We start from the raw sequence: 27,922 nt of genomic DNA, 5'->3' as shown, positions 1-27,922 counted from the left end.
AAAATAAAATTAACTTCTGAAGAGTTTGCAAGCATATATATATTACTACAAAATACATTTCTAGGGAAAAGGAATCATTAATGTCTCTGTCCTAAAATATGATTCTAGGCATGTAAATGTCAATTCAGCTGCCTTATAAAACTTAGGAATGAATTTAATAAATGGGTAGATTTTAGAAATGTGAGATAAAAATATTGATTTTACTCTCATGATGTATTATCTCATTTTTTTTAAAACTCACATATGACCTTTCTACATTTTCTACCTTATAGAAGCAGAGCCAGGAGAACAGGGAAAATCCCATTAATAAAACACATCTGAAACTAACACAAAATTGTTAATAAAAATAAATAAATAAAACAGAAAACCACCCAAAACAAACAAAGACACTTAGTCTTTAAGTATATCCAAGGAATGATTGGATTTTTAAACTGACTTTAGTAAATCCATTTAACTTTTTTTTTTTTTCTCCATAGGCTGCATACACATTTGTTATTTTATACCCTTGCCTGTCTTTGCACATTTTCACATATGATCAGGATTCATAAGGGATTCTCTGGTGGCTCAGACAATAAAGAACCTACCTGCAATGTGGGAGACCTGGGTTCGATCCCTGGGTTGGGAAGATCCTCTGGCGAAGGGAATCACAATCCACTCCAGTATTCCTGCCTGAAGAATTTCATGGACAAGAGGAGCTGGCGGGCTACAGTTCATGGGGTTGCAAAGAGTTGGACATGACTGAGAGACTACTCTTTCACTTCCTTTCAGAATTCAAAAATAATGAATATAATAGGTTGCTGAGCATAGATGGGATACATTGGCTTGAGGAGTTGGGCTTAAATGTCTATTTTCAAAAAGCTGAAGCTGATTGTTTGATAGGGAAGCTTCCCATCACAACGTTCATTTGCAGGCAGGTCAAAACCTAAACTGTGTGGACTGTTAAAACCTAAGTTTCTGGGTTTTCAGAAAATGGTCATTTTTCAGGTATGCTTTGGACTCTGGCTCTAAACCATAGACCTAGACATGTTATTAAACAAAGACAGTTCTGGTTATTCACAGAGAAGGAGCACACTGGACGCAGGAAAATATTTGGCTGTGTTGACGGATGACAGTCGATGTTTTCCTTATGTGATTTACAAACAAACTGAAGGCTACTTGATGTCTTTTTTTCCAGCTCATTCTTGGAGCAAAAAGTGTTTCTGGAAGAATCTGCGATTGTTTGTATCAAATTGATCACTAAATCAATCATATAAAGATGAGGAGAGTCAATCAAATCTTATCACATACGGGCAGGCTAAGTCACTTCAGTCATGTCTGACTCTGCAACACAATGGACCCTCCTCTTGTGACCCTCCTCTGTCCATGGGATTCTCCAGGAAAGAATACTAGAGTGGGTTGCCATGCCCTTCTCCAGGGGCATGTCTCTTAAGGGGCCTTCTCTATGTCTCTTAAGTCTCCTGCATTGGCAGGTGGGTTCTTTACCACTAGCGCCACCTTATCACATACACTGCAGCTTGGAAGTACTCTTAGCATCGCAGAGTACTCCGTCAATAAATTAGTTACAATATAAAAATACATCAGCTTTTAAAAAAATGTCTTACGAATCAGTCTTAAAGGAATAATCAGTTACTTTTCCTGGCAGATATCATCATAACTTGTCTTGTTTTAGTCTTTCCCTATAGACCAGGCGGAGGCAAACTGATGCTAGTCCCATCACTGATGCGTTTGGTGGTAGTTAGGGTGGAGGCACAGACTACAGGACAGCGAGGGATATGGGGCCTGACCACCAGCCATGAAAATGTACTTCTTGGGCTCTGAGCCCTATGCTGGGGGAGGACGACCCGTCCTTGTGGCTTGTGAGATTTCCACATCAATGTGAGTTTTGTGGTAGAAAGTTGAAGTGATCTCTGCTCCATTGTCACTTTGGAAGATACATGGAGCAACTAGAAAGCAGAAAAGTACTCTCTGGTGTGTAACCTCAGCTCCAGTTAGAATATAAGAGTCCCAGTGCAAAAATAATGATCAAGGAAACATATGTATTTGTAACATGCACTTCAAACTCTGAATTTGACCTCATTGCAAGATAAGCAATCTTTGGGTCTAATATTATGGAAGCATTTTTTCTGATTGTTTGGTTATTCAATTCTGGTGACTGGTAATTTGGTATGTAAAGAATGATACATTTTGATATTTGGCAAAACTAATACAATTTTGTAAAGTTTAAAAAAAAATAAACTTATGCTTCAAAAAAAAAAAAAAGAATGATAAAATAGATGAAAACAGATATTGTTTCTCTGAATATCTCCAGCCTTAGCTATCTTCCATGGAAATGAAGCTTTCTTAAAAATGTTCATTTTACTTATGCTTGTACTAAGTCTGCATGTTTATTTGCTCATTTCAAAATTTTATAGTCATAGATAGTACTTACCTACTGTGTACAAATACAACACAAACACATGGTTGTCAATCTTTGTCACTCTGTACCTTAGTCAAGGCTATGGTTTTTCCAGTGAGAGTTGGACTATAGAGAAAGCTGAGCACCGAAGAATTGATGCTTTTGAACTGTGGTGTTGGAGAAGACTTTTGAGAGTCCCTTGGACTGCAAGGAGATCCAACCGGTCAGTCCTATAGGAAATCAGTCCTGAATATTCATTGGAAGGACTGATGTTGAAGCTGAAACTCCAATACTTTGGCCACCTGATGCGAAGAGCTGACTCATTGGAAAAGACCTTGATGCTGGGAAAGATTAAGGGCAAGGGGAGAAGGGGACGACAGAGGATAAGATGGTTGGATGGCATCACTGACTCAATGGACATGAGTCTGGGTAAACCCCAGGAGTTGGTGATGCACAGGGAGGCCTGGCGTGCTGTGGTTCATGGGGTCGCAAAGAATTAGACACAACTGAGGACCGAACTGAACTGAACCTTAGTCTGGAACCTATAAGCAAGAATTTGATTGGAATCTTTGACTTTTCTTTCATTAATAACTGCTGCTGCTGCTAAGTCACTTCAGTCGTGTCCGACTCTGTGTGATCCCACAGACGGCAGCCACCAGGCTCCCCCGTCCCTGGGATTCTCCAGGCAAGAACACTGGAGTGGGTTGCCATTTCCTTCTCCAATGAAAGTGAAAAGTGAAAGGGGAAGTCGCTCAGTCGTGCCCGACTCTTAGCGACCCCATGGACTGCAGCCCACCAGGCTCCTCCATCCATGGGAGTTTCCAGGCAAAGTACTGGAGTGGGGTGCCATTGTCTTCAACTATGAAAGATCTAATTGGAAAATCTCATAAGTCAAATCTTAAAGTATTACTGGCAATAACATTCCTTTATTATTCCAAAACCGCCTTTTATTTTTACTACTTCACCAGTTTCATAGAACCTTTGTGATATATTAAATATGAGAAAATGGGGCTTTATTGTAAAAAATACATATGTTTATTTTTACAGAATAGGCAGCTTTCAAGAAAATTTTACTAAATGCATTCTGGATGCTAATGGACACCTACTAAAAGAAGTGATTCTAAAATATTTTATTCTGAGTGCCCAATAGCAATTCAGTATTTTATTCAAGAAAGTAAAAATAGAATGGAACAGCAAAATATAAGCATGGTAAAAGTATGCTCTTCTGTGGCCTTTTCTTTGGAGGCATGTAGAAACATGGGCAAAGCCTCAGAACTAGAGACTGTTGGTGGTAATGACTGAGGATTGAGGGGTATGGAAATCTCACAAGGATGTCAGCAGTTTTTGCTATAACTCAGAGTACTCTTGCCTGGAAAATCCCATGGACGGAGGAGTCTGGTAGGCTGCAGTCCATGAGGTCACTAAGAGTCAGACACGACTGAGCGACTTCACTTACACTTTCCACTTTCATGCATCGGAGAAGGAAATGGCAACCCACTCCAGTGTTCTTGCCTGGAGAATCCCAGGGACGGGGGAGCCTGGTAGGAGGCCGTCTGTGGGGTCGCACAGAGTTGGACACGACTGAAGTGACTTAACAGCAGCAGCAGCGGCGGCAGAGAAGCCGAAAGACTAACACATACAGTTCAAAGCGTTTAAAAACAGGCCTTTTCCCCTCTTTCTTTCGTCACAGGATTACAGAGTGAATATTTTTCTTCGTCAGAAATGGAACGACCCGCGTCTTGCATACAGTGAATACCCTGATGACTCCTTAGACCTAGACCCTTCCATGTTGGATTCCATTTGGAAACCTGATTTGTTCTTTGCCAATGAAAAGGGAGCCAACTTTCATGAAGTGACTACAGACAACAAATTGTTACGGATTTTCAAGAATGGGAATGTTCTTTATTCAATAAGGTGAGCATTTCAGGGAAACAGAGTAGTGGTTTGTTTGTTTTTTAGCTTTTAGTGAGTGTTTTGAAATGTTTGAGTAAGTGCTTTCATTGTTCCACTTAAGTTCCTATGATATATCATTTCCCAAATATATTTAATCAACTTTAAGACACCAAATTCCAGATCCAGGAACTATATGAGTGATTCTTGGAAATCCACTTTTTAAAATAAATGGCCTGGATTCTTACATCAGCCAAATTGGTGGGTGGTTTAAAGGTAAATTGAATGTAGTTTGAATCATATGTTGTGATTACATTTTTATGTATGCATACTTCCTTTAAATATTTATACAGGAGGTAATATTTAGGTTTGCTTCTCTGGGATCCATTTCCCATAAATTATTTATCAGGTGTATGTATTTTTTAAAGATGTCCTTGAACTTCTGTGGTCAATCTTTAGAAAAAGATCTAATTTACATTTTGGTTATTTACTATACATTTCTCCGAAGACCATGTAGCCTTTCAAAGCTAATACCAAAATATAGCAATAATATCAAAATATAAACATTAATAGTAACATTTCTTGACAGTTGAACTTTGAAACTCATTCAAATTCAGCTTTGCTATTTATACCTAATATCAAATAGGTATAAATTCAGTAAATAGGTACTTACACTAATCTACCTGAAGAATTGTGCTCCATATGAAAAAATTCTAAAATAAAATGACTGTCTTATTTAATTTTATCTTAATTTACCTCAATTTTCTTAAATTAATTTATCTTAATTTTCTCTTAATTTATCTTGATTTTCCATAATTAGTTTTAGTGACTTAGTTAATTTTTTTTTGAAAAGAACAGAAGGTTAGGATCAGAATTCATATCATATTTCTCAGAAGACACAATATACTCTATTTATAGCAATAGTCAATTTCTTCAAAAATATGTGTATCACCAGTAACATATTTTAAAAGTGTCAAGGTAAACTAGGCATTGGATCTATAGCCTGAAAGTTAATTCCTTAGATTTTTACCTCTCTATTTTCTATTTTTTAACTTTTCTTCTCACCAGGAATGGGTATATTTGATTTTGAGTTCATCTGCCCAATATCAGGGATAGTTGTTATTTTTTCCATGAAATAATATATAATAGAAATAGCAGGAATGAAAATTTAATCTTAGTACCTTAGTGATTTTGAAAACATTTTTATACAAAGCTGTTTTGTAAATCATGCTAATTCTTTATCTCAATATATATATGATTTTCATATTTTTTATTCCATGTTAAAAGAGGAAAGAACTAGTGAACTCTAAGAATAATAAAATTACACATTCTAAACAACAGAAACGATAGACTGGGGGCCAGTGGAGGACAGAGCCTTAGGGACCTGTGGCAGTATAACAAATGATCTAACATTCGTGTCATTGGAGTCTCAGGTGGAGACAGAGAATAAGGTATAGAGCTGCAAAAAATATTAAAGGAATTAATGGCTGAAATGTATATATTTTGCAAAAGGCATAGATCTACAAATTCAAGATACTGCCTAAATCCCAAAGATATTAATACCAAATCACATCACACGCAAACTTCTGAAAACTAAATAAAAATACAGATAATATCGAGAGCAACAAAACCTTACCTGTAGGGGAAAAACAATTGAAATGATAGCTAATTTCTGATCAGAAATCATAGAAACCAAAAAGAAGACATGCATTTTTCAAGTGCTGAAAGAAAGGAACTGGTATCCCTGGAATCTTGTTGTTTAGTTGCTCACTTGTGTCTGACTCTTGAGGACTCCATGGACTGCAGCACACTAGGCTTCCTTTTCTCCTGGAGCGTGCTCAAACTCCTGTTCATTGAGTTGATGATGCCATCCAACCATCTCATCCTCTGCCACCCTCTTCTCCTGCCCTCAGTCTTTCCTTTCATCAGGGTCTTTTCCAGTCAGTCAGCTCCTTGCATCAGGTGGTCAAAGTACTGGAACTTCAGCTTCACTATCAGTTCTTCCAATGAATATTCACAGTTGATTTTCTTTAGGATTAACTGGTTTCATCTCCTTGCTATCCAAGGGACTCTCAAGAGTCTTCTTCAGCACCACAATTCAAAAGCATGAATTTTTCAGTGCTCAGTCTTCGCTATGCCCCAACTCTCACACCCATAGATAACTACTGGAAAATTCATAAGTTTGACTATACGGACCTTTGTACCTGGTGAAGGGCTTCCCTGGCGACTCAGTTGGTAAAGAGTCTGCCTGCAATGTGGGAGAGCTGGGTTCCATCCTGAGGTCGGGAAGATCCCCTGGAGAAGGAAATGGCAGCCCATTCCAGTATTCTTGCCTGGAGAATTCCATGGATAGAGGAGCCTGGTGTCAAAAAGAGTTGGACACGACTGAGTAACTAACACTTTCACTTTCACCTGGTGAAAATATCTTTTAGGAATGAAGGGGGAATTGAGACATTCTTGGATAAAGGGAAATTCAGAGAATTTGTCACAAATAGACCTCATGGCACTGCTGCTGCTAAGGCATGTCAGTCATGTCCGACTCTGTGGGACCCCACCAGGCTCCTCTGTCCCTGGGTTTCTCCAGCCAAGAATACTGGACTGGGTTGCCATTTCCTTCTCCAATGCATAAAAGTGAAAAGTGAAAGTGAAATCGCTTAGTCGTGTCTGACTCTTCACGACCCCATGGACTGTAGCCTACCAGGCTCCTCCGTCCATGGGATTTTCCAGGCAAGAGTACTGGAGTGGGTTGCCATTGCCTTCTTCCCCTCATGGCATTAGTGGTAAAGAATCCGCCTGCCAATGCTGGAGATGTAGGAGAAGCGAGTTCGATCTCTGGGTTAGGAAGATCCCTTGGAGGAAGGCACTTCAACCCACTCCAGAATTCTGGCCTAGAGAATCCCATGGACAGAGGAGCCTGATGTGTCACAGTCCATAGCGTTGCAAAGAGAGTGGGACACGACATGACTGAAGTGACTTAGCAGGCAGGTAGGTGGGCAGACCTCCCCTGAAAGCACAGCTAAAGGAAGTTTTCTAAACAGAAAGGAACCAATAAGAGAAGAAACACTGAAGCATCAAGAAAGAAGAAAGGAAACTGTCATCAGAAATATGAGCAAATATAATAGACTTTTCTTCTCCTCTTGAATTTTCTAAATTATGCTTGACAGTTGAAGCAGGAATTATAACATTGGTGTAAGGGAAAATGCCAAATAAGAAATAAGAGAACTTTTTATAATTACATTGGCAGAAATTAATGAGATATAATATTTAGTGCTGTCTAATACCCTTTTGTAGGCAGATGACTTTGTAAAATGATTTGTTGGGTTATAGAAAAATGTAAAATACATTTATCCTTCAACCCAACAATGCTGCTTCTAGGAATTTATGTTATTTATGTGTTCATGTGTACAACAAGACACATTTACAAAGATACACACTGTACCACTGAAACAACAACAAAAGACCCTGTGTATTCGCTAATGAGAACAAGGCAGAACAAAATGATAGCCCCAAATCATGAAATACTCTGCAGGATCTAGAGCTAAATGTATTCATAAGAAAATGCCTTCAAAATATCCTTAGGGTTAGAAATGTTTCATGCTTATTTTTGTTTAAAACATTCTCTATATGTAAGCATAAAAGTGTATGTAAAAATACACATATATCTGGGGGGAGTTGGACAAACTGGGAGAGCAGTATTGACATATATACACTTACCATATACATGGATAAAGTAAGTAGCTAGTGGGAAGCTGCTGTATAGCACAGGGAGCTCAGCTCCATGCACTGTGATGACCTAGAGGGCTGGGGTGGGGGAATGGGAGGAGGCTCCAGAGGGAAGGGATGCATGTATACATATGGCTGACTCGTGTTGTTGTACAGCAGAAACCAACACAACACCGTAAAGCAATTATCCTCCAGTTACAAAAAACAAATTAACATTGTTCTCTTAACTGAAAAAAAGTAAATAAAATATAAAAAAATACACACATATCTAATTCCATACAAGAAGTTCAGAAGGATACCCACAATTTGTTAAAAATAACCAATTATGGAAAAGAACCTTAGAATTTAGGTAGAAATAAAGGTGAGCTATAAATTTCCCCATATGTAAGTTTATATTATTTGAATTTTTTAGTAAGAGTTATATTTTACTTATGAATTAAATACATATATTTTAAGTGACAGAGGCTTTTAACCTGAAGTCATGATCCTTGGCTCCTCTGTGATGTGGCTTTGTGATGGTTATCAGGGGATCCATAACAGGTATAAACAAATCGAATTTACTTCTTTTCCTGTTAACTTGAAAATAAACTTTGTGGAAGATATAATTTGAATTGCAAGAATATATCACCAAGTAGCTTGGAAAATCATTTTGCAAAATTATAATATCTAGATTTGTTGAAATAACAATGTGTGTGTTTTATTGTATCCTGTACGATTATGCCTATTTACTTGTTTATATCAAGTCTTAATGGACTTGGAAAATGGTGCCATCCATTATAAATTGCCCACATTTCTTCTAATATTTTGAGAAAAGTTATAGAATAATTCAGAATTGCATCTTTCTTCTTTCAGTATGAGTTCAGATGAAACAGATGATGTCTCTTGGCATCTAGTTTTTGTTTGCTCTATCCTGGCTCACATGATCAAAGACTAAATTCATGTTTTTTTCAGTTGTTTTTGGAAATTTCACAGGACTTTGAAATTTCAAATGGCAAGCAGTTTTGTTAACTTTGTTAACAAAAGTTGTGCTCGGGAAAAAAAAATCTTGTTCGATTTACAAATGGAGCACCTGTGATGTTTCATGAGTGATCTGCTTTCTTGCTTGTTCAAAGAAAGAAGAATGTCCTGGCAAACTCGACCTGTTGAACTTAAAATTTCTCTGTACTTCCTCCTTAAAGCCACTAAAACAAAGAAATAAACTGCATAAGGAATGAAATGACATTAACACACAGGAAGATGAAAGGAATGGGAAATAAAAGTGACAGATGAGTGATGACGAGATATTTTAGGAGGCTTGAAAATGAATGCACTTGTGAAAACTGACTTCACAGAGATAGCTAAAACCTAAGACAAAATGGGGGAAGCTAAAAGGAAGAAATAATATCCTCAAATTTTTAGAAATTTGAGGTAGCTAGGATATCAGAAAGAGGGGACTAGAAAGGAAATTAAAAAACAAAGAGTTGAGGGACTTCCCTGGCAGTCTAGTGGTTAAAAATTCACCTTCTGGTGCAGGGAGTGTGGGTCCAATCTCTGGTTGGGGAGCTGAGATCCCACATGCCTCTCAGCCAAAAAACCAGAGCATAAATGACAGAAGAAGTATTGTAACAAATTCAATAAAAGACTTTAAAAATGGTCCACATCAAAAAGTCTTTAAAAATTAAAAAAAAAATAATCTGATGTAAACTTTACAGGAACAACAGTGAGCCCTTTATCCTCACTTTCGTGCCCATGTTTCTCAGACTAGGATCTACTTTTATGCCTTCTGATCTGGGCAGAAAGCAGGAGGACAGAAAACTCCAACAAGGTTGTTCCAAGAACTTCTGGAGTAGGGACTACAGGCACAGCTGGGTCTGTCAGAAGCATCACATCAAGAAAATGAGGGTACAGTGAGGTCTGCACACTGAATGCTGATAGCCTGTTCTCTGTACAATGTCTAAGAGGAAAGGTCTACAGACAACTGGGGAACCACCAGTGAAAAATCTGAGCAGCCATCCTGTGATGAATGAATCATGCCATAACTCAATGAATCATCTTCTGCTCATTGAATTCCAACTAGTTTTATTACCTCATTCTTAAATATAAACAGACATTGGAGGACATCCTACAATAATAACAGTAATTAAAAAAAGAAGCAGAGGTCAGAATAAACATGCAGAGGAAATAAAGAGCAAAAAGAAGAAAATTAAAGAAACAAAAAGAGAAAAAAATTCCTCAAGAGAAAATGCCAGAAGCAGAAGAGACCATGAAAAGAAATCTCTGGACAGAAATGAAATAGGAGACTTTCAGGAAAGGAGAAATGAAGTCATTCAGAGCATAGGAAAGTACAGATAGTAAACTGAAGTGGAAAAATCATTAGTGGAATATTTGAAAGATGAAATGGAGAAATCTGCCAAGAAGCAGAATCAAGATACTGAGAAATAGGAAATAGGAAAGAAAGGATATGAAAAGCAGAGTATCAATACAGAGGTTCAATATCTGACTTGAAAAGAAATAGAGACTTCCATGAAAAATAAGGAAGAGATCCACTGTCTGGTCTGTTTAATCATTGAGAAGGACTTGGTTCTGATAAGGAGTTTGTTGAGTTTGAAGTAATAGTAGGGAATAGAAACTGAAGTGATCATTAAAGTAAGACAGTTATTAACACTAGGGAAAACAAACACTATCCAAGAGCTGTAATTATGGCAAACAACTAACCTTAACTATGAACACTAATTGCGTATTCACAACATGTAAACACTGAATATTATTTCACTGTTAATTTTTACATAACTAAATTTTGAATTCTGCTGGAATGTTAAGTGTACAGAGAGTGTGGTATAAGGGAAGTATATTCTTATTTTCCTTTGTAGCAAATTAATAGGAAACTTCACATATTTTAAAAATCCAGCATAACGTGATAGCAATTTAGATACAGAATACAAGTCCCAAACAGATTTCCAAAGAAGGCTGCCTCTGAGGAGCTAGAACTGAACTGGGGGTAAGGATGGGTGGGGCAAAGCTCTTTTCCATATGTTTTATGTAATTGTCAAGCTTCTAAATGCCATCCATGAATTACATTGATAAATTTTAAGTAAACTATATTAATAACTTCTATTATAATTTTTAATTATGTTGATAATTTTTCTTTTCTTTTTTAACATGATTTTTACTCATTTACTTGCAAGAGAAGAATTCTGCATTTATGTCAAAATTTTTTTAAAAATTGGAGTATAATTGCTTTACGACTGTGTTAGTTTCTGCTGTACAACAAAGTGAATCAGCTGTATGTAAACATACATTCCCTCCCTCTTGGAGTGAAATGCTTTTCAAGCGAAGGTGTTGGGACAAGACATGATTTTGGATTGTCAAGTTTGGGATTTGACTTTATTCTACTTATAAAGTTAGCTTATTATGTACTTCATGGGTGCTGACTGCCGACACAGGTCTCTGGGATCAGAGACAGAGGAATGAATTACTCACTGCAGCCAAGCAGCAGGCACCTCAGCACATTTGGCCAACTTCTGCATGGTCCTCAGATCTCGTGGGAAGAATACAGCAGACACAGATGGACACAACACATCCAGGGATCTGCCACACAATTGTGGAACACTGAGATTGGGGAATCCACTGCTTTCATAGCAAGCAGCAAGCAAGCCTTCTCTTTGTCCACGGGAATGTGATCTCATCGCTCAGAATGAGCAGCTACACAGACAACCCTGAGAAATAAATGGTTCACGAGAAACTATCATCAGGGCCTTCCATTCTCAGTAGACCCAACAGGAGGTAAATTTACTTACTGGCTGTGGTTTGGGACAGTTCTCTTTACCTGTGAAAGGCTCATGACAGAAGTTAGATAGTTGAGATAGTTAGATGGCATCAGCAACTCAATGGACATGAGTTTGAGCAAACTCCAGGAGACAGTGAAGTAAAGGGAAGCCGGCGTGCTGCAGTCCATAACAGGAGTTAGTGACTGAGCAACAATACTTATTATTATCACTCTTTCTTTGAAATTTGGTTGTGAAAAGAACTAAAGATTACTTATACAATATGTACTTATTTTTTGAAATTAGTCATTAATTTTTAAGTAAAAAAGCAAACATTTCAATTGATGCTTTTAAAATTTTTTCTAAAAATTTATTTTTAATTGAAAGATAATTACTTTACAGAATTTTGTTGTTTTCTGTCAAACATCAACACGAATCAGCCATAGATATACATATGTCCCCTCCCTCTTGAACCTCCTTCCTATCTCCCTCCCCATCCCATCCCTCTAGGTTGATACAGAGCCCCTGTTTGAGTTTCCTGAGCCATACAGCAAATTCCCATTGGCTATCTATTTCACATATGGTAATGTAAGTTTCCATGTTACTCTTTCCATACATCTCACGCTCTCCTCCCCTCTCCCTGTGTCTGTAAGTCTGTCCTCTGTGTCTGTTTCTCCACTGCTGCCTTGCAAATAAATTCATCGATACCACCCTTCTAGATTCCATATACATGCATTAATATGTGATATTTCTCTTTCTCTTTCTGACTTACTTCACTTTGTATAATAGGCTCTAGGTTTATCTACTCCATTAGAGCTGATTCAAATGCATTCTTTTTTATGGCTAATATTCCATTGTGTATATGTACCACAACTTCTTTATTCATTCATCTCAATGGACATTTAGGGTGTTTCCATGTCCTAGCTATTGTAAATAGTGCTGGGATGAACATTGGGGTACATGTGTCTTTTTCAATTTTGGTTTCCTCAGGGTATATGTCTAGGAGTGGGATTGCTAGATCATATTGCGGTTTTATTCCTGGATTTTTAGGGAATCTCCATACCATCTTCTGTAGTGGTTGTATCAGCTTACATTCCCACCAGCAGTGCAAGAGGGTTCCCTTTTGTCCACACCCTCTCCAGGATTTATTGTTTGTAGACTTTTTGATTATGGCCATTCTGACTGGTGTGATGTGAGGCATACCTCATTGTAGTTTTGATCTGCATTTCTCTAACAATGAGCGATGTTGAGCATCTTTTCATGTGTTCGTTAGCCATCTGTGTGTCTTCTTTGGAGAAATGTCCATGTAGGTCTTTTCCCCACTTTTTATTGGGTGGTTTGTTTTTCTGATATTGAGTTGTATGAGCTGCTTGTATATTTTGGAAATTAATCCTTTGTCAGTTGTTTCATTTGCTATTATTTTCTCCCATTTTGAGGGTTGTCTTTTCACCTTGTTTATAATTTTCTTTGCTGTGCAAAAGTTTTTAAGTTTAATTAGGTCCCACTTTTTTACTTTTGTTTCTATTTCCTTTACACTAGAAGGTGGGTCATAGAAGATCTTGCTTTGATTTATGCCATCGAGTGTTCTGCCCATGTTTTCCTCTAAGAGTTTTATACTTTCTGGTCTTACATTTAAATCTGTAATCCCTTTTGAATTTATCTTTGTGTATGGTGTTAGGAAGTGTTCTAATTTCATTCTTTGTTGATGCTTTTTAAGATGCTGTTTATTCAAGGGAAATTGATTTACAATGCCATAAAATATATGTTGTAAGGATGTTTTGGTGTGTTTGATTATGTACAGTCTTTTGAAGAAGCCCATAGCTTATATCAGCTTCTTAAAGTGACCATTAACAAGACTGAGATTGCACAGGTGATGGGTTAATAAGCTTTATGATCATCTCTAGAATCAGAGGACAACAAAACTCCAACTAGAACACTAGTTCTAATCTTCCATCTAGTGTTCTAACAATCTGAAAACCTGAGAGTTATTTACTTACTTACTCTTTATAGAATTCTTCTTGATGAAATGTCAAATCACCCAAGTAAATACATAAAACCCATGGGCAGCTTTCTTCTATTTTCTAAAGTTTAATGACTAAGTTTCTCTTTGAACAAACCACATATGTCTTTTACTTTAATAACTCATAGTGTATGAAAATCATCATTTTTATGTTACATAAATGCACATTTTCAAAGTCATATTAATTAGAGAACTCATTTTCATGAAAAGCATTCTAATGCCCTTGAAAGGCAGTAGACTTAAAGGTTAAGGGCACAGAATCTACAGCCAGACTCTCAGGTCTATTGATTCAGCTCTATCAATTTCTGCTTTACATATCAGGAGAGTTAAGTCTTAATCTCCTCATCTCTAAGTAAAGGTAACATCACTTACCTGTAAATTCATACTAAGAAATAAATGAATTAAGGCATATATGAAGTATTTAAAATAGTGCCTACCACACAGTAAGCAAAAAGCATTACCTAGTATGATATTACAGATAATATTTCAATGCTTATAGTTGAGGCAATTGTCCTTATAACAATACATTTAGAAATATTAAAAACTAATAAAATGCTTATTGTTTGCAAATAAAGCCTAAAGTTGCGTCAAAAAGCCTTTTTACAAAATACTTCAGTTAATGGTTGGGACCACATACTCTGGGCAAACAAGCAATGCTTGTTTGAAAATTGGTAATACCCTGATTTTAATGAGGTGAATTATTTAAAATAGATTACAGTCATCGTCTTATTTTTTTGACATTGCTGCTTAACTAAGCCAAGATGTTTTAAGGGAAAATGAAAGAAACACACATCCTGTTTGCGTGTCTTGTTTCAGAAAAGAGAACTCCATGTCCTCTCTTACACAGTATTTCCTAAACAGTAGAATGTGATTAATTACATCTTGATTTAGTTTTCTTTTGATGTGGTCAGGACAAATCTTTAATTTATATGTTTTAATAAAGAAATGCAGGATCACACTCACCAAGGTGACACATTTTTTCATCCCTGTGCTATTAAAGAAGCTATTGTATTATACCTTAAACAAAAAGAAAGTCAACAAGTGGATTTTTATTCAGGGTATGATTTATGACAGAAATCCTACAAACAGTGTTTTTCATTGCCAAATAATTCCTTCCAAGTATCTTTTTTTTTTTTTTAAAGAATTATGCAATGTCTATTTTTTTTACACCAGAAAAATAGCAAAGATATGAATTTGACATCACATGCATGGTGAGAGCCTGGAAAAGATTCTAAGAATGCTATTTACTTTCATACAAAAGGTCACAGACTTAATTCTCTAAGCCAATATTTGAAACTGGCTGGCTAGAGAGTCTTGGATGTTTGGGAAATTAATGAGTGTACGTTCAAATTGTACTTGTGCATACACTTCTAATAAACCTTTTCACAAGACAGAGAACATTGTGTCCAGCAGATTTTACAATTGTCTTTTGAAGAAAGAATTTTGCAGATGGACAATATCACACTTGCAGGATCACTTAACCTAGCTGATTTAGGAGAAAACTTGCTTTTGAAGATTCAATTCTGTGTGGATTCTTTTAGTGTGCTATGGACTCTAACTTGAGTGAATTGTCAGATGATCCCCTGGGACTCTTAAAAAGTCAGCAGCTTCACCCTCTGTCAGCTTATGCCTCTCAAATGATGTCACTGGGCCCCTACCAAGAGTATTCATTGTCAGATGTACATCATTATAGCTTTATGTCTATGGCCTACATAAAAATGCTACTTCAGAGAATGTGGTTGCATTTAGTAGAGCTGATGGCTATTTTTTGCTAAAACTTAATTTTTTTAATAAGTGATTTAATTCTGTCATCTTTGTGTGCATACTGTATAATTTGGGGGAGGAGGAAATGGGGAGGCCTGGGGTAGTGAGAATGTGCTGCTGCTACTGCTACTACTAAGTCATATCAGTCGTGTCCGACTCTGTGCAATCCCATAGACGGCAGCCCGCAAGGCTCCCCCGTCCCTGGGATTCTCCTGGCAAGAACACTGGAGTGGGTTGCCACTTCCTTCTCCAATGGGTGAAAGTGAAAAGTGAAAGTGAAGTCACTTAGTCGTGTCTGACCCTCAGCGACCCCATGGACTGCAGCCTTCCAGGCTCCTCCGTCCATGGGATTTTCCAGGCCAGAGTACTGGAGTGGGGTGCCATTGCTAGTAATCCTTAATAACTAATGTTGATTGTTTACTAGGTGTCAAGCACTTGATTGAGCATTTCACAGATTAACTAATATATTGCTCACAACCTGTCTCCAGAATAGGTATTATTATTATTACCTTCCTTTTGGAGACGTGAAAACTGAAATAGAGTGAAATGACATAATTGGAGACCATAAATTCTTTGGTCACAGAGTTTAGATGAATGACTCAGCCTAGGATATCCACTAATACACTTCATTTCAGTGGGAAAGCTTTCAAAAAAAGGGAATGGCTAGAGAGTTCTTAGAAAAGAACTTCATTTGAATAAATTTGGATTTATTTGGATGTGGGCTTCTTTTTCTCATATCCAGAAACTACAAATTCTTGGTAATCCATGAAGATAGGTAATCCCTGAAGTCATGTACTCTTTAAAGGAAAAAAAAAAAAATTCGAGTAGTAAATTACCTGGAAAGTCAACATTATAATACATTCTGAAATGAGGAAAAGTAGGGGTCACCATCATGTCATCTCACTTTGTGTGAAGTCCCATCAAAAGTTTGTTTGCTGAACACAGAATATGTCACACATGTTTGAGAGGGCTATTTTGTGGACCTAATACAATGTGGTGAAATGCTCTAATTCCACAATAGGGAAGCCCTAATAATGAGAATTTTGGAATCCTCTAGACCAGAGTTTTTTTTCCACTGGATGTTCACTGAGAAGATCTTCAGTGTAGTTAAAAAGACAGTAAAAAATGTCACATGAAATTACTTTCTGGCACTCAGCCTTTTCACATCCAGATTCCAAACCTTGGATCTACTGGGTTGACCAAAAAGTTCGTTTGGGTTTTTCTGTAACATCTTATGGAAAAACCCAAATGAACTTTTTTGTCATCAGTACTTGCCTCAATGATGTTGTCTCTATGATTTGGGGGAATTTTGTCTTTTGGCCTTTGGTATTAATTTTATAAAGCTTACTCTCAAATATCTTTTTTAAAAGAGTCTTTTCTGGAAATAGAAACCACTCTTAGATATCTCCAGTACTATCTAAAGGAAAGCATAAATATACAAATAAATAACTGTGATTAGATGTTTATATATACAGCTTTTCTTCCCTCCAAAACCAGATTTATTTAAAGGATACAGTTATTTCACACTATATATACAAACTGGAGAAAATTTTCTTGAGTAGATGTTAGCCACAACCAAAACAGCATTGTTTTCCATTGTATCCATAACAATAGAATATTAATATGATATTATGCTGTTGCTGCTGCTAAGTCGCTTCAGTCATGTCCAAAGAGTCCGTGGACTCTTTGCGACCCCATAGACGGCAGTCCACCAGGCTCCCCCGTCCCTGGGATTCTCCAGGCAAGAACACTGGAGTGGGTTGCCATTTCCTTCTCCAATGCATCAAAGTGAAAAGTGAAAGTGAAGTCGCTCAGTCATGTCTGATGATATTATAAATTTCTTTATAAAATGATTACTTTGAATTCTTTCAGGTTGACATTAACACTCTCCTGTCCAATGGATCTCAAGAATTTTCCAATGGATGTACAAACATGTATAATGCAACTGGAAAGCTGTAAGTAAGAATAACACAAGTTTTCCTGAATATTTTTTAAAAAAAGTAGATACAGATTTCTCCCGGAATACTCACTGAATATCATTCTCAGAATACCATCTCACCATCTCTCAGAATTCCCTTATACTCTTTCTCATGGATAATGAAATCAAACCCTCTCTCACTCAGATATCCTTTCACCAAACTTCTCGAAGTAATTCCTATTATCATTCTTCTAAAAATTACCTCTGACTCTTTCAGAATTCTGCAGACCCTCTTCTTTCTCTCAGAATTTCCTCAGACTCTACTTATTCTCAGAATTCTCTTGGAATCTCCTTCTATCTCTCAGATTTCCCTGACTCTCAATCTTTCTCGCAGGATTACATGGAATCTCATTCTTCACAGTAATATCTCAAATCTCATTTTCTCAAAATTCAGTTTCAATTTCAAGGTGTAAAAATTCCCTCATATTCACCTATAAGCAGGATTCCTTTCACCAAAGGAAACCTGACAGACTGAAATAAATATAAAATTCCTTCACTCAGAATTCCCTCCTACAAACTTCACTCAGAATTTACTCAGAAAAGTCCTACTGTCTCTCAGAAATCTTTCATTCTGTCAGATTTCCCTCAAAGAAAAGTCCTTCTTTCTGTCAGAAATCTCCTATCTCTCAGGTTCCCCTAGAAGAGACCTTATGTCTGTCTAAAGACAGAAAGAAAGACAGAAAGAAATCTCCATCTTTCTGCCAGGTTTATATAAAATAACTTTTATAGATATCTTCTTTCTATCAGGTTTCTATCACAAAGAAATCCTTCTTTCTGTCAGAAATCTCCTTTTTTTCCTATCATGTTTCCATCAAAGAAAAGTCCTTCTTTCTGGCATATCTCTTCTTTCTATCAGGTTTCAATCAGAAAGGGTTACCCTGATATTCAGTTGGTAAAGAACCCTCCTGCAATGCAGAAGACCCCGGATTGATTCCTGGGTCAGGAAGATCCGCCGGAGAAGGGATAGGCTACCCACTCCAGTATTCTTAGGCTTCCCTTGTGGCTCAGCTGATAAAGAATCTGCCTGTAATGTGGGAGACCTGGGTTTGATCCCTGGGTTGGGAAGATCCCCTGGAGAAGGGAAAGGCTACCCACTCTAGTATTCTTGCCTGGAGAATTCCATGGACTGTATAGTCCATGGGGTTGCAAAGAGTTGGACACGACTGAGCAACTTTTACTTCTATCAGAAAAGTCCCTCCTTTTGTCAGAAATTGCCTTCTTTCTGTCAGGTTTCACTCACAAAGAAAACCTTATTTCTGTCAGAAATCTTTCAGTCAGCTTTCCTCAGAAAAGTCTCTCTCTCAGTCAGAAATCAGCTTTCTGTCAGGTTTCTCTCACAGGAAAAATCTTCTTTCTGGAAGAAAACTTCTTTCTTTCAGTATCCCTCAGAAATATTCTTTCTGTCAGGATTCTCTCCCAGAAAAGACCTTTCTGTCAGAAAACTTCTTTTCATCAGGTTTCCCTCTGAAATGTTCTTATTTCTGTCAGGTTTCTCCCCACTAAAAAAACCACATTCTTTCTGTCAGCAGTCTCCTTCTGTCAGGTTTTCCTCAGAAATGTCCTTCTTTCTGTCAATGAAGACCTTCTTCCTGTCTGATATCGCCTTTCTGGCAGTTTTCCCTCAAAAACATCCTTCTTTCTGTCAGAAATTCTTTCTGTCCGGTTTCTCTCTCAGAAAAGACCTTCTATCAGAAATCCCCTTCTTTGTGTGAGGTTTCCCTCAGAATCATTCTTTTTATTCTGTCAGAAATTGCCTTCTTTCTGTCACGTTTCTTTCCCAGAAAAGACCTTCTTTCTGTCTGATATCTCCTTCTTTCTGTTAGGTTTCCCTCAGAACACCCTTCTTTCTGTCAGAAATCTCCATCTTTCCATTAGGTTTCCCTCAGAAACATCCTTCTTTCTGTCAGAAATTGCCTTCTTTCTGTCAGGTTTTGCTCCCAGGAAAGACCTTTCTGTCAGAAAACTTCTTCTTTCCATCAGGTTTCCCTCAGAAACATCCTTCTTTCTTTCAGGTTTCTCTCCCTCAAAACATATTCGGTCAGAAGTCTTCTTTGTGTTAGGTTTCGCTCAAAAATGTCTTTTTTCCTGTCAGATGCCTTATTTTTGTCAGGATTCTCTCCCAGAAAAGACCTTTCTGTCAGAAAACTCCTTTTCATCAGGTTTCCCTCAGAAATGTTCTTCTTTCTGTCAGAAGTCCCCTTCTTTCTGTCAGGTTTCTCCCCCCCAAAACACATTCTTTCTGTCAGAAATCTCCTTCTTTGTGTCAGGTTTCACTTAGAAATGTCCTTCTTGCTGTCAGAAATCTCCTTCTTTCTGTCAGGTTTCTTTCCCAGAAAAGACCTTCTTTCTGTTAGAAATCCCCTTCTTTGTGTGAGGTTTCCATCAGAATTGTCCTTTTTGTCTGTCAGAAATTGCCTTCTTTCTGTCACATTTCTTTCCCAGAAAAGACCTTCTTTCTGTCTGATATCTCCCTCTTTCTGTTAGGTTTCCCTCAGAACACCCTTCTTTCTGTCAGAAATCTCCATCTTTCCATCAGGTTTCCCTCAGAAACATCCTTCTTTCTGTCAGAAATTGCCTTCTTTCTGTCAGGTTTTGCTTCCAGGAAAGACCTTTCTGTCAGAAAACTTCTTCTTTCCATTAGGTTTCCCTCAGAAACATCCTTCTTTCTTTCAGGTTTCTCTCCCCCAAAACATATTCTGTCAGAAATCTTCTTTGTGTTAGGTTTTGCTCAAAAATATCTTTCTTTCTGTCAGAAATTGCCTTCTTTCTGTCAGGTTTTGCTCCCAGGAAAGACTGTCAGAAAACTCCTTTTCATCAGGTTTCCCTTAGAAACATCCTTCTGTCAGAAAGTGCCTTCTTTCTGTCAGGTTTATATCTCAGAAAAGATCTTTTTTCTGTTAGAAATACCCTTCTTTGTGTCAGAGTTCCCTCAGAAACTTCCTTTTTTTCTGTCATGTCAGAAATCGCCTTCTTTCTGTCAGGTTTCTCTCCAGAAAAGACCTTCTTTCTGTTAGAAATCCCCTTCTTTGTGTCAGGATTCCCTCAGAATCGTCCTTTTTTTCTGTCAGAAATTGCTTTCTTTCTGTCATGTTTCTCTCTGAGAAAATACCTTCTTTCTGTCAGGTATCTCCTTCTTTCTATTAGGTTTCCCTCAGAAACACCCTTCTTTCTGTTAGAAATCTTCATCTTTCTATCAGGTTTTACTCAGAAATGTCCTTCTTTCTGTCAGGTTTCTCTCCGAGAAAAGACCTTTTTCTGTTAGAAATACCCTTCTTTGTGTCAGGTTTCTGTCCCAGAAAAGACCTTCTATCTGTCTGATATCTCCTTCTCTCTGTCAGGTTTCCCTCAGAAACATCCTTCTTTCTGTCAGAAATCACCTTCCTTCCATCAGATTTCCCTCAGAAATGTCCTTTTTGTCAGAAGTTGTCTTCTTTCTGTCAGGTTTATCTCCCAGAAAAAAACCTTTCTGTCTGGAATCTTCTTTCCATTAGGTTTCCCTCGGACACGTCCTTCTTTCTGCCATTTGTCAGAAATCACCCTCTTTCTGTGAAGTTTCTCTCCTAGAAAAAGACGTTCTTTCTGTCAGAAATCTCCTTCTTTGTGTCAGGTTTCCCTCAGAAGCGCCCTTCTTTCTGTCAGAAATTGCCTTCTTTCTGTCGGTTTTCTTTCCCAGAAAACACTTTCTTTCTGTCAGAAATCTCCTTTCTATCTAGTTTCTATCTGAATTATCTTTTTTTCCCCAAAAAATTCTAGAAAAAAAATGTAAAAAATTAGTAGATTTATAATAATGCATGATGTATATTATTTGTTTTTTAGTTTTTTTCTGACATTTACTGAAAAGACATGTTATTTTGCACCTGTTATGGATTGGTATCTGTCTTACACTCTATACACTCTATACTGCTATTTAAAGTAAATTTCAAGCTAGAAATGCCATTTTTGAAGATTAAGAAATATCTATTCTCTTTATACACATCAACGGTAAAATGGATGCTAACTTTGAAAAATATGGTACTTTTTTTTATGGAGTGCGTGCTGGAATCCAAACATTGTCATGTTTTATTTCTCATACACACAACAGAACTGTTGTTATTGTCATGTTTCCACCTGTGTAAATCGTTACTTTGAGTATTTTTACCCCAAATTATCAAGGTGGTAAGTACAAAATATGCCTTCTTTCTGTCAAGTTTCTTTCTCAGAAAAGACCTTCTTTCTGTCAGAAATGTCCTTGTGTCTGTCAGGTTTCCCTCAGAAACGTCCTTCTTTCTGTCCAAAATATTAACACATGAAAACTTTAGGTCCTTTTATTTCTTTAAACTTATCTGTTTATTACCCCAAACTTGGTTGGTCGACATTATGTAATATTTTTGTGATAAGATCAGATCAGTTGCTCAGTCTTGTCTGACTCTTTGCAACCCCATGATACTCCATCATATTTAGAAAAAAATGCCTGTTTGACATATTCCTTTAGAAAAAAATTGCAGCTGGAACTTCAGAATTGGTGGCATGAGATTCCAGTCCTGTAGGGTGGTGAATCTGCCACTAGAGGGCATGCCTACTTCGTAGGGGGACTTGTTGCCAACACTGCACACTGGTTTTCTCTTAAAGAAAGGAAGTGCAAATACCTATTCCTCTGATAATAAAACTTAGCAGGAAGATAATATAATATCTTCCTGTTAAATTTAAATACATTATATAAGTAAGTGGATTAATTTAATTAATATAAGTTAATTAATGTGAGTATATTAATTTACTCAATATTTACATTTTATTAACTTAAATATAGGGCTTCCGTGGTGGCTCAGGGGTTAAAGTGTCTGCCTGCAATGCGGGACACCTGGATTCAATCCCTGGGTCAGGAAGATCCCCTGGAGAAGGAAATGGCAACCCACTCCAGTATTCTTGCCTGGAGAATCCCATGGACGGAGGAGCCTGGTGGTCTATAGTCCATGGGTCGCAAAGAGTCGGACACAACTGGGCGACTTCACTTTCACTTTCAACTTAAATATTAGTCACACCCATGGATAAATTACTAAATTAAATGAAAGGAAAATTAAAATTTAGTTTTAATTGGAAGATCTATTTAGCAATAAAAATGGGAGGTTGGAGTTGGGAGTGGGAAGCAATACAGGATTCCTTAGCAGTGTTGATTTCTAACTCTACCTTGAAGGCATTCTGAGGACAGGTATCTTTGTTGCAAAATTAGGTACATTGGAGAGTATGGAGGGAAAAAAATCATATGAAAAATAGTCTAAGACAGACTGGTTCCCTAATTATTAATTTAAGAATACTAAATATTATCCAATAGTGAGGAGCTGTGGAAGATTTAGGAGCAAGAACATGAGTTGGTTAATATTATGCTCTTGAAGATTCTCTCATACAGATGAACCAAGTTATTTAAGAAGGTTCCATAATATTCCAATAAAAAGAATGAAAGTAGGAGCAAAGAAGAGCAGTGTGGAAAGTAGATACAATACAGATTGATGCTGTAGAGGAAGCAAAATGTTATCTTTACCTTCTTAGGCTCCTCAGCCTTGGCCTGAAAATTAAGCAGAAATAAAACATGAACAGAAGAAAAGGATACAAATTTATTTAATATAAGTTTTACAGAAGGAAATGAATAGTCAAGGAAGTGGCAAAGCCTAAATTCTTTTATACCAGGTTAAACAAAGAAAAGCGAGAAGCAGTTGTGGAAAAGTAATGCTATGTGAGGAAGCCAAAGGAAGATGAGAATTATTTTAACAAGATCTCTACAGAATTCTCTTGGCTTTGATCCCCTGTTGAAGAGTGTTTCTAAACCTAGTACAAGGAGTACAGCTCCTTGGAAGTGTGAGCTCTATGTGAGTACAGCTCACATGGAAGTTTTTAGTCTACTGTTTTCAGAAAGAAAAGGAGAGATTAGAATGCCCTTCTCACACCTGCTGTTTTTCAGGTGCCTTTAGCTTAAAATCATTCTTCTGCCGAAGTGGCATATTTTGGGGGTACATATTCCACTGTTTTCATTTACTTCAATACAGTTCAGTTCAGTTCAGTTCAGTTGCTCAGTCGTGTCCGACTCTTTGCCACCCCATGAATTGCAGCACGCCAAGCCTCCCTGTCCATCACCAACTCCCAGAGTTCACTCAGACTCACGTCCATCGAGTCAGTGATGCCCTCCAGCCATCTCATCCTCTGTCGTCCCCTTCTCCTCCTGCCCCCAATCCCTCCCAGCATCAGTCTTTTCCAATGAGTCAACTCTTCGCGTGAGGTGGCCAAAGTACTGGAGCTTCAGCTTTAGCATCATTTCTTCCAAAGAAATCCCAGGGTTGATCTTCAGAATGGACTGGTTGGATCTCCTTGCAGTCCAAGAGACTCTCAAGAGTCTTCTCCAACACCACAGTTCAAAAGCATCAATTCTTCGGTGCTCAGCCTTCTTCACAGTCCAACTCTCACATCCATACATGACCACAGGAATAACCATAGCCTTGACTAGACGGACCTTTGTTGGCAATACAAAGTGGATGCAAAGTCTCTGAGTGCCCAATTAGTCAGAGACAAAGAGCTTAGATAAGTAGAATCATTTTGGAAATACCGACAGAGAAAAAAACAGAGTGAGAAATAAATATTAAAAGGAATACTGATAAATCCAGTCTTAATATATTTGTGATTTGGGAAATGTACATAAAAAGCCAAAGGAAGGAGTTAACACTGAAGATGTACTGTTTTTTTGTAACTGAATTTTAATTGAAGGATAATTACATTACAATGTTGTGTTGATCTCTGCTGTGCAACAAGGTGAATCAGCTATAAGTATACACATTTTCCCTCCCTCTTGGAGCTTCCCTCCCATGCCCCATCCCACCCCTCAAGTTCATCACAGACACCAAGCTGAGCTCACTGTGTTATGAAGATGTACTGTTATGAGCCATCTACAGAGTAGTTCAACAAGATGAAATTTTTAAAGGAGAGAGTACAGAGATGCAAGCAAACCCACAAAGAAGAACCAACTCTTAAGAAAGACCTACATTTAGAGGTTGTTGTTATTCAGTTGCTCAGTCGTGTCCAGCTCTTTGCTACTCCATGGACTGAAGCATGCCAGGCTTCCCTGTCTTTTACAATCTCTTAGGGTTTGCCCAAGTTCATGTCCATTAAGTCAGTGATGCTATCTAACCATCTCATCCTCTGCCATCCCCTTCTCCTCCTGCCCTCAATCTTTCCCAGCATCAGGGTCTTTTTCAATGAGTTGGCTCTTTGCATCAGGTGGCCAGAGTATTGGAGCTTCAATGTCCTTCCAATGAATATTCAGGGTTGACTGGTTTGATCACCTTGCAATCTAAGGGACTCTCAAGAGTCTTCTCCAGCACCACAATTTGAAAGCATCAATTCTTCTTTCAGCTCTCACATCTATACACAACTACTGAAAAAACCATAGCTTGACTATATGGACCTTTGTTGACAAAGTGATGTCTGTGCTTTTTAATACACTCTCTAATTTGGTCATTGCTTTCCTTCCAAGGAGCAAGTGTCTTTTAATTTCATAGTTGCAGTCATCATCCACAGTGACATTGGAGCCCGAGAAAATAAAATCTGTCATTGCGTCTACTTTTATCCCCTTCTATTTGCCACGAAGTGATGGGAGCAGATGCCATGATCTTAGTTTTTAGAATGTTGAGTTTTAAGCCAGCTTTTTCACTCTCCTCTTTCATTCTCATCTAGAGGCTCTTTAGTTCCTCTTTGCTTTCTGCCATTAGAGTGGTATCATCTGCATATCTGAGGTTGTTGACATTACTCCTCACAATCTTGATTCTAGCTTGTGATTCATCCAGCCTGGCATTTCGCATGATATACTCTGCTGCTGCTAAGTCACTTCAGTCATGTCCGACTCTGTGTGGCCCCATAGACGGCAGCTTACCGGGCTCCCCTGTCCCTGGGATTCTCCAGGCAAGAACACTGGAGTGGGTTACCATTTCCTTCTCCAATGCATGAAAGTGAAAAGTGAAAGGGAAGTCTCTCAGTCGTGTCTGACTCTTCACTGTATATGTTAAATAAACAAAATGACAATATACAGCCTTGTCCTACTCTTTTCACAATTTTGAACCAGTCAGTTGTTCCATGTAAGGTTCTAAGTGTTGCTTCTTGATCTGCATATAGGTTTCTCAGGAGATGGTAAAGTGGTCTGGTATTCCCATCTCTTTAAGAATTTTCCTTTTTTTTTTTTTTTTTATTCAAACAGTCAAAGGCTTTAGCATAGTCAATAAAGCAGAAGTAGATGTTTTTCTTGTATTCTTTTCCTTTTTCTATGATCCAGTGAATGTTGGCAATTTGATTCGTGGTTCCTCTGCCTTTTCTCAGCTCAGCTTATATGTCTGGAAGTTCTGGGTTCGTGTACTGCAGAAGCCTAGTTTGAAGGATTCTGAGTATAACTTTGCAAGCATGTGAAATGAGCACAACTGTATGGCGAGGAGGAGGGAATGGCAAACCACTCCAGCATTCTTGCTGTGGGAACCCCATGGAGAGTACCAAAAGGAAAAATGGAAACTTTACCCTTAGATTAACCTGGAATGCTAAATCCTATCACTGAGAATTCCACTGAAATAAAGGAAGAATGTGGTCCATTTATGTGGCCCAGGTTCAGATGTTTCCCTTATGAAATCTAAAGGCCTGTCGCACAGTCCAGGAGTCCCCATCCTCCAGGATCTAATGCCTGATGATCTGAGGCAAAACTGATGTAAGAATAATAGAAATGAAGCACACAACAAATGTAATGAGCTTGAATCATTCCCAAACCATCTCCTCCTCCCCCTGGTCTGTGGAAATATTGTCCTCCTCAAAAATGGCCCCTGGTGCCAAAAAGGTTGGAGACCACTGCCATAGTCTACTTGTTCCTCAAATCTCAACAGATTTACCCAACTGCTTTTATCTGCCCAAAATTTTAATATTTTCTTAAATATTTTCTTCTGGTCTTGAATATCCTTCTTTCAACCTCAGAAGAGAATTCTGAAATAAATACAGTAAATGCTTGCTTTGGGGTGAAAAGAAATTGTGTTAGCTTATTTTTCCTTCTTTGTAGTAGTCATTTTTTTACTCTCCAAGTCCAGCCAGAAAATACAGGCCAATTACCTTGACAATTTGCATTTTCCAAAATTTACATCAGTAGAAGCCTAATAAAATATGAAATCATATATACTACAGAGAGCATTCTACAATGAAGCCCTGCTTTTCACTAAGTGTTTTATTTAATTTTTAAAATAATCTATAATTTGCACCCCAATTTTTGCTGGCAATATATAAAACTGAGTGGCATTTCTAGTGAAGATGAACTAAATATTAAAGTGATCACTAACTTTGCTTCTCAGAATTAGATGTACTAGTTTAGTTTACTGAAGTTCAAGATTCAATACATGATTCATTTTTTTTTAATTGACTGTATGAAGTAAAACTTAGGGCTATCTTTTAAAAAAATAAATTTTCATTGATATTGCTGTTTTACTTATAAAAGCATCTTACTTATTTCCTTGATAAGCAGCTAATCTATGAGGGAAGGAAACACAGCTATTTTATAATTTATACTACACCCCTAAGGAATTTACAGTGCAAAGCAATGTGCAGGAATAGGGGTATGGAAAAAAAAGATTTAATATTCAGCTTTTATTTATGTCATAAAGAAACTTTCTAAATGGGCAATTTTTTCCCCCTAGTTAAAAAAAGAAATAGAGGATATTTTTGATCTTGAAAGAATATTGGACAGTAGTTTCTTTGAGTCATAATACAGCTTTCTTGTTCATTAAAAGACAGTGTTGACTTTAAAAAATGTACAACATGAGAGTTGTGAGTTAAATTTTATTTGGGACAAAATGAGGACTTAGCCCAGGATACATATCAGATAGCTCTGAGACGCTGTTCCAAAGAGCCGAAGGGGCAGGGGGAGAATGGGTATGTATGTGATTTTGGTGAAGAGGGAATACATGCAATCAAACACATTTTTTTTATAGAAGGTTTCTGTTAGTCACAAGAAGCAGTCATCTCCATGAAGGATTGTAGTGCTTTTCTAGTTATGAGAAAATAAGAGAATTGGGCCCATAAAATCGGCTCCTGAAAATATCTATCTGAAGACCTGTTCTGCCAGTTTTTCCTTGAGCACAGAATGCCTCATTCCCATTCTTCACCCTGAACTCCTTTCAATGGGTGTTGAAAATCAGCAGCAGCTGCAGCAGCACATGATTTAATCTTTGTAGAGGGCTTCCCAGGTGGCTGAATGGTAAAGAATCCACCTGCCAATGCAGGAGGTGCAGGAGATACGGGTTCAATCCCTGGGTTGGGAAGATCTGCTGGAGAAGGGAATAGCAACCCACTCCAGTATTCTTGCCTGGAGAATTCCATGGACAGAAGAGCCTAGCAGGCTACAGTCCATGGAGTCACAAAGAGTCAGA

At 37.7% G+C, this 27,922-nt stretch overlaps 1 protein-coding gene across 1 annotated transcript in view; it reads left to right on the top strand.

The window, feature by feature from the left end:
- GLRA3 (glycine receptor alpha 3) overlaps positions 1–27,922 on the top strand; it is a 197,739-nt gene that overhangs the window by 98,509 nt on the left and 71,308 nt on the right. Inside the window, exons 4-5 of the mRNA XM_086414718.1 lie at positions 4,086–4,309; positions 17,408–17,490. Of these exons, the coding sequence (XP_086270844.1) occupies positions 4,086–4,309; positions 17,408–17,490 (307 nt within the window). The remainder of the gene's footprint in view (positions 1–4,085; positions 4,310–17,407; positions 17,491–27,922) is intronic.

Source organism: Bos grunniens, chromosome 8, assembly GCF_055505025.1.
Source record: "Bos grunniens cultivar Pamir isolate PY7600 chromosome 8, Bosgru_T2T1.0, whole genome shotgun sequence".
Taxonomy (NCBI): Eukaryota; Metazoa; Chordata; class Mammalia; order Artiodactyla; family Bovidae; genus Bos; species Bos grunniens.
Note: the sequence above shows the minus strand (reverse complement) of the source record. Positions and strands in the feature narration are given on the sequence as shown.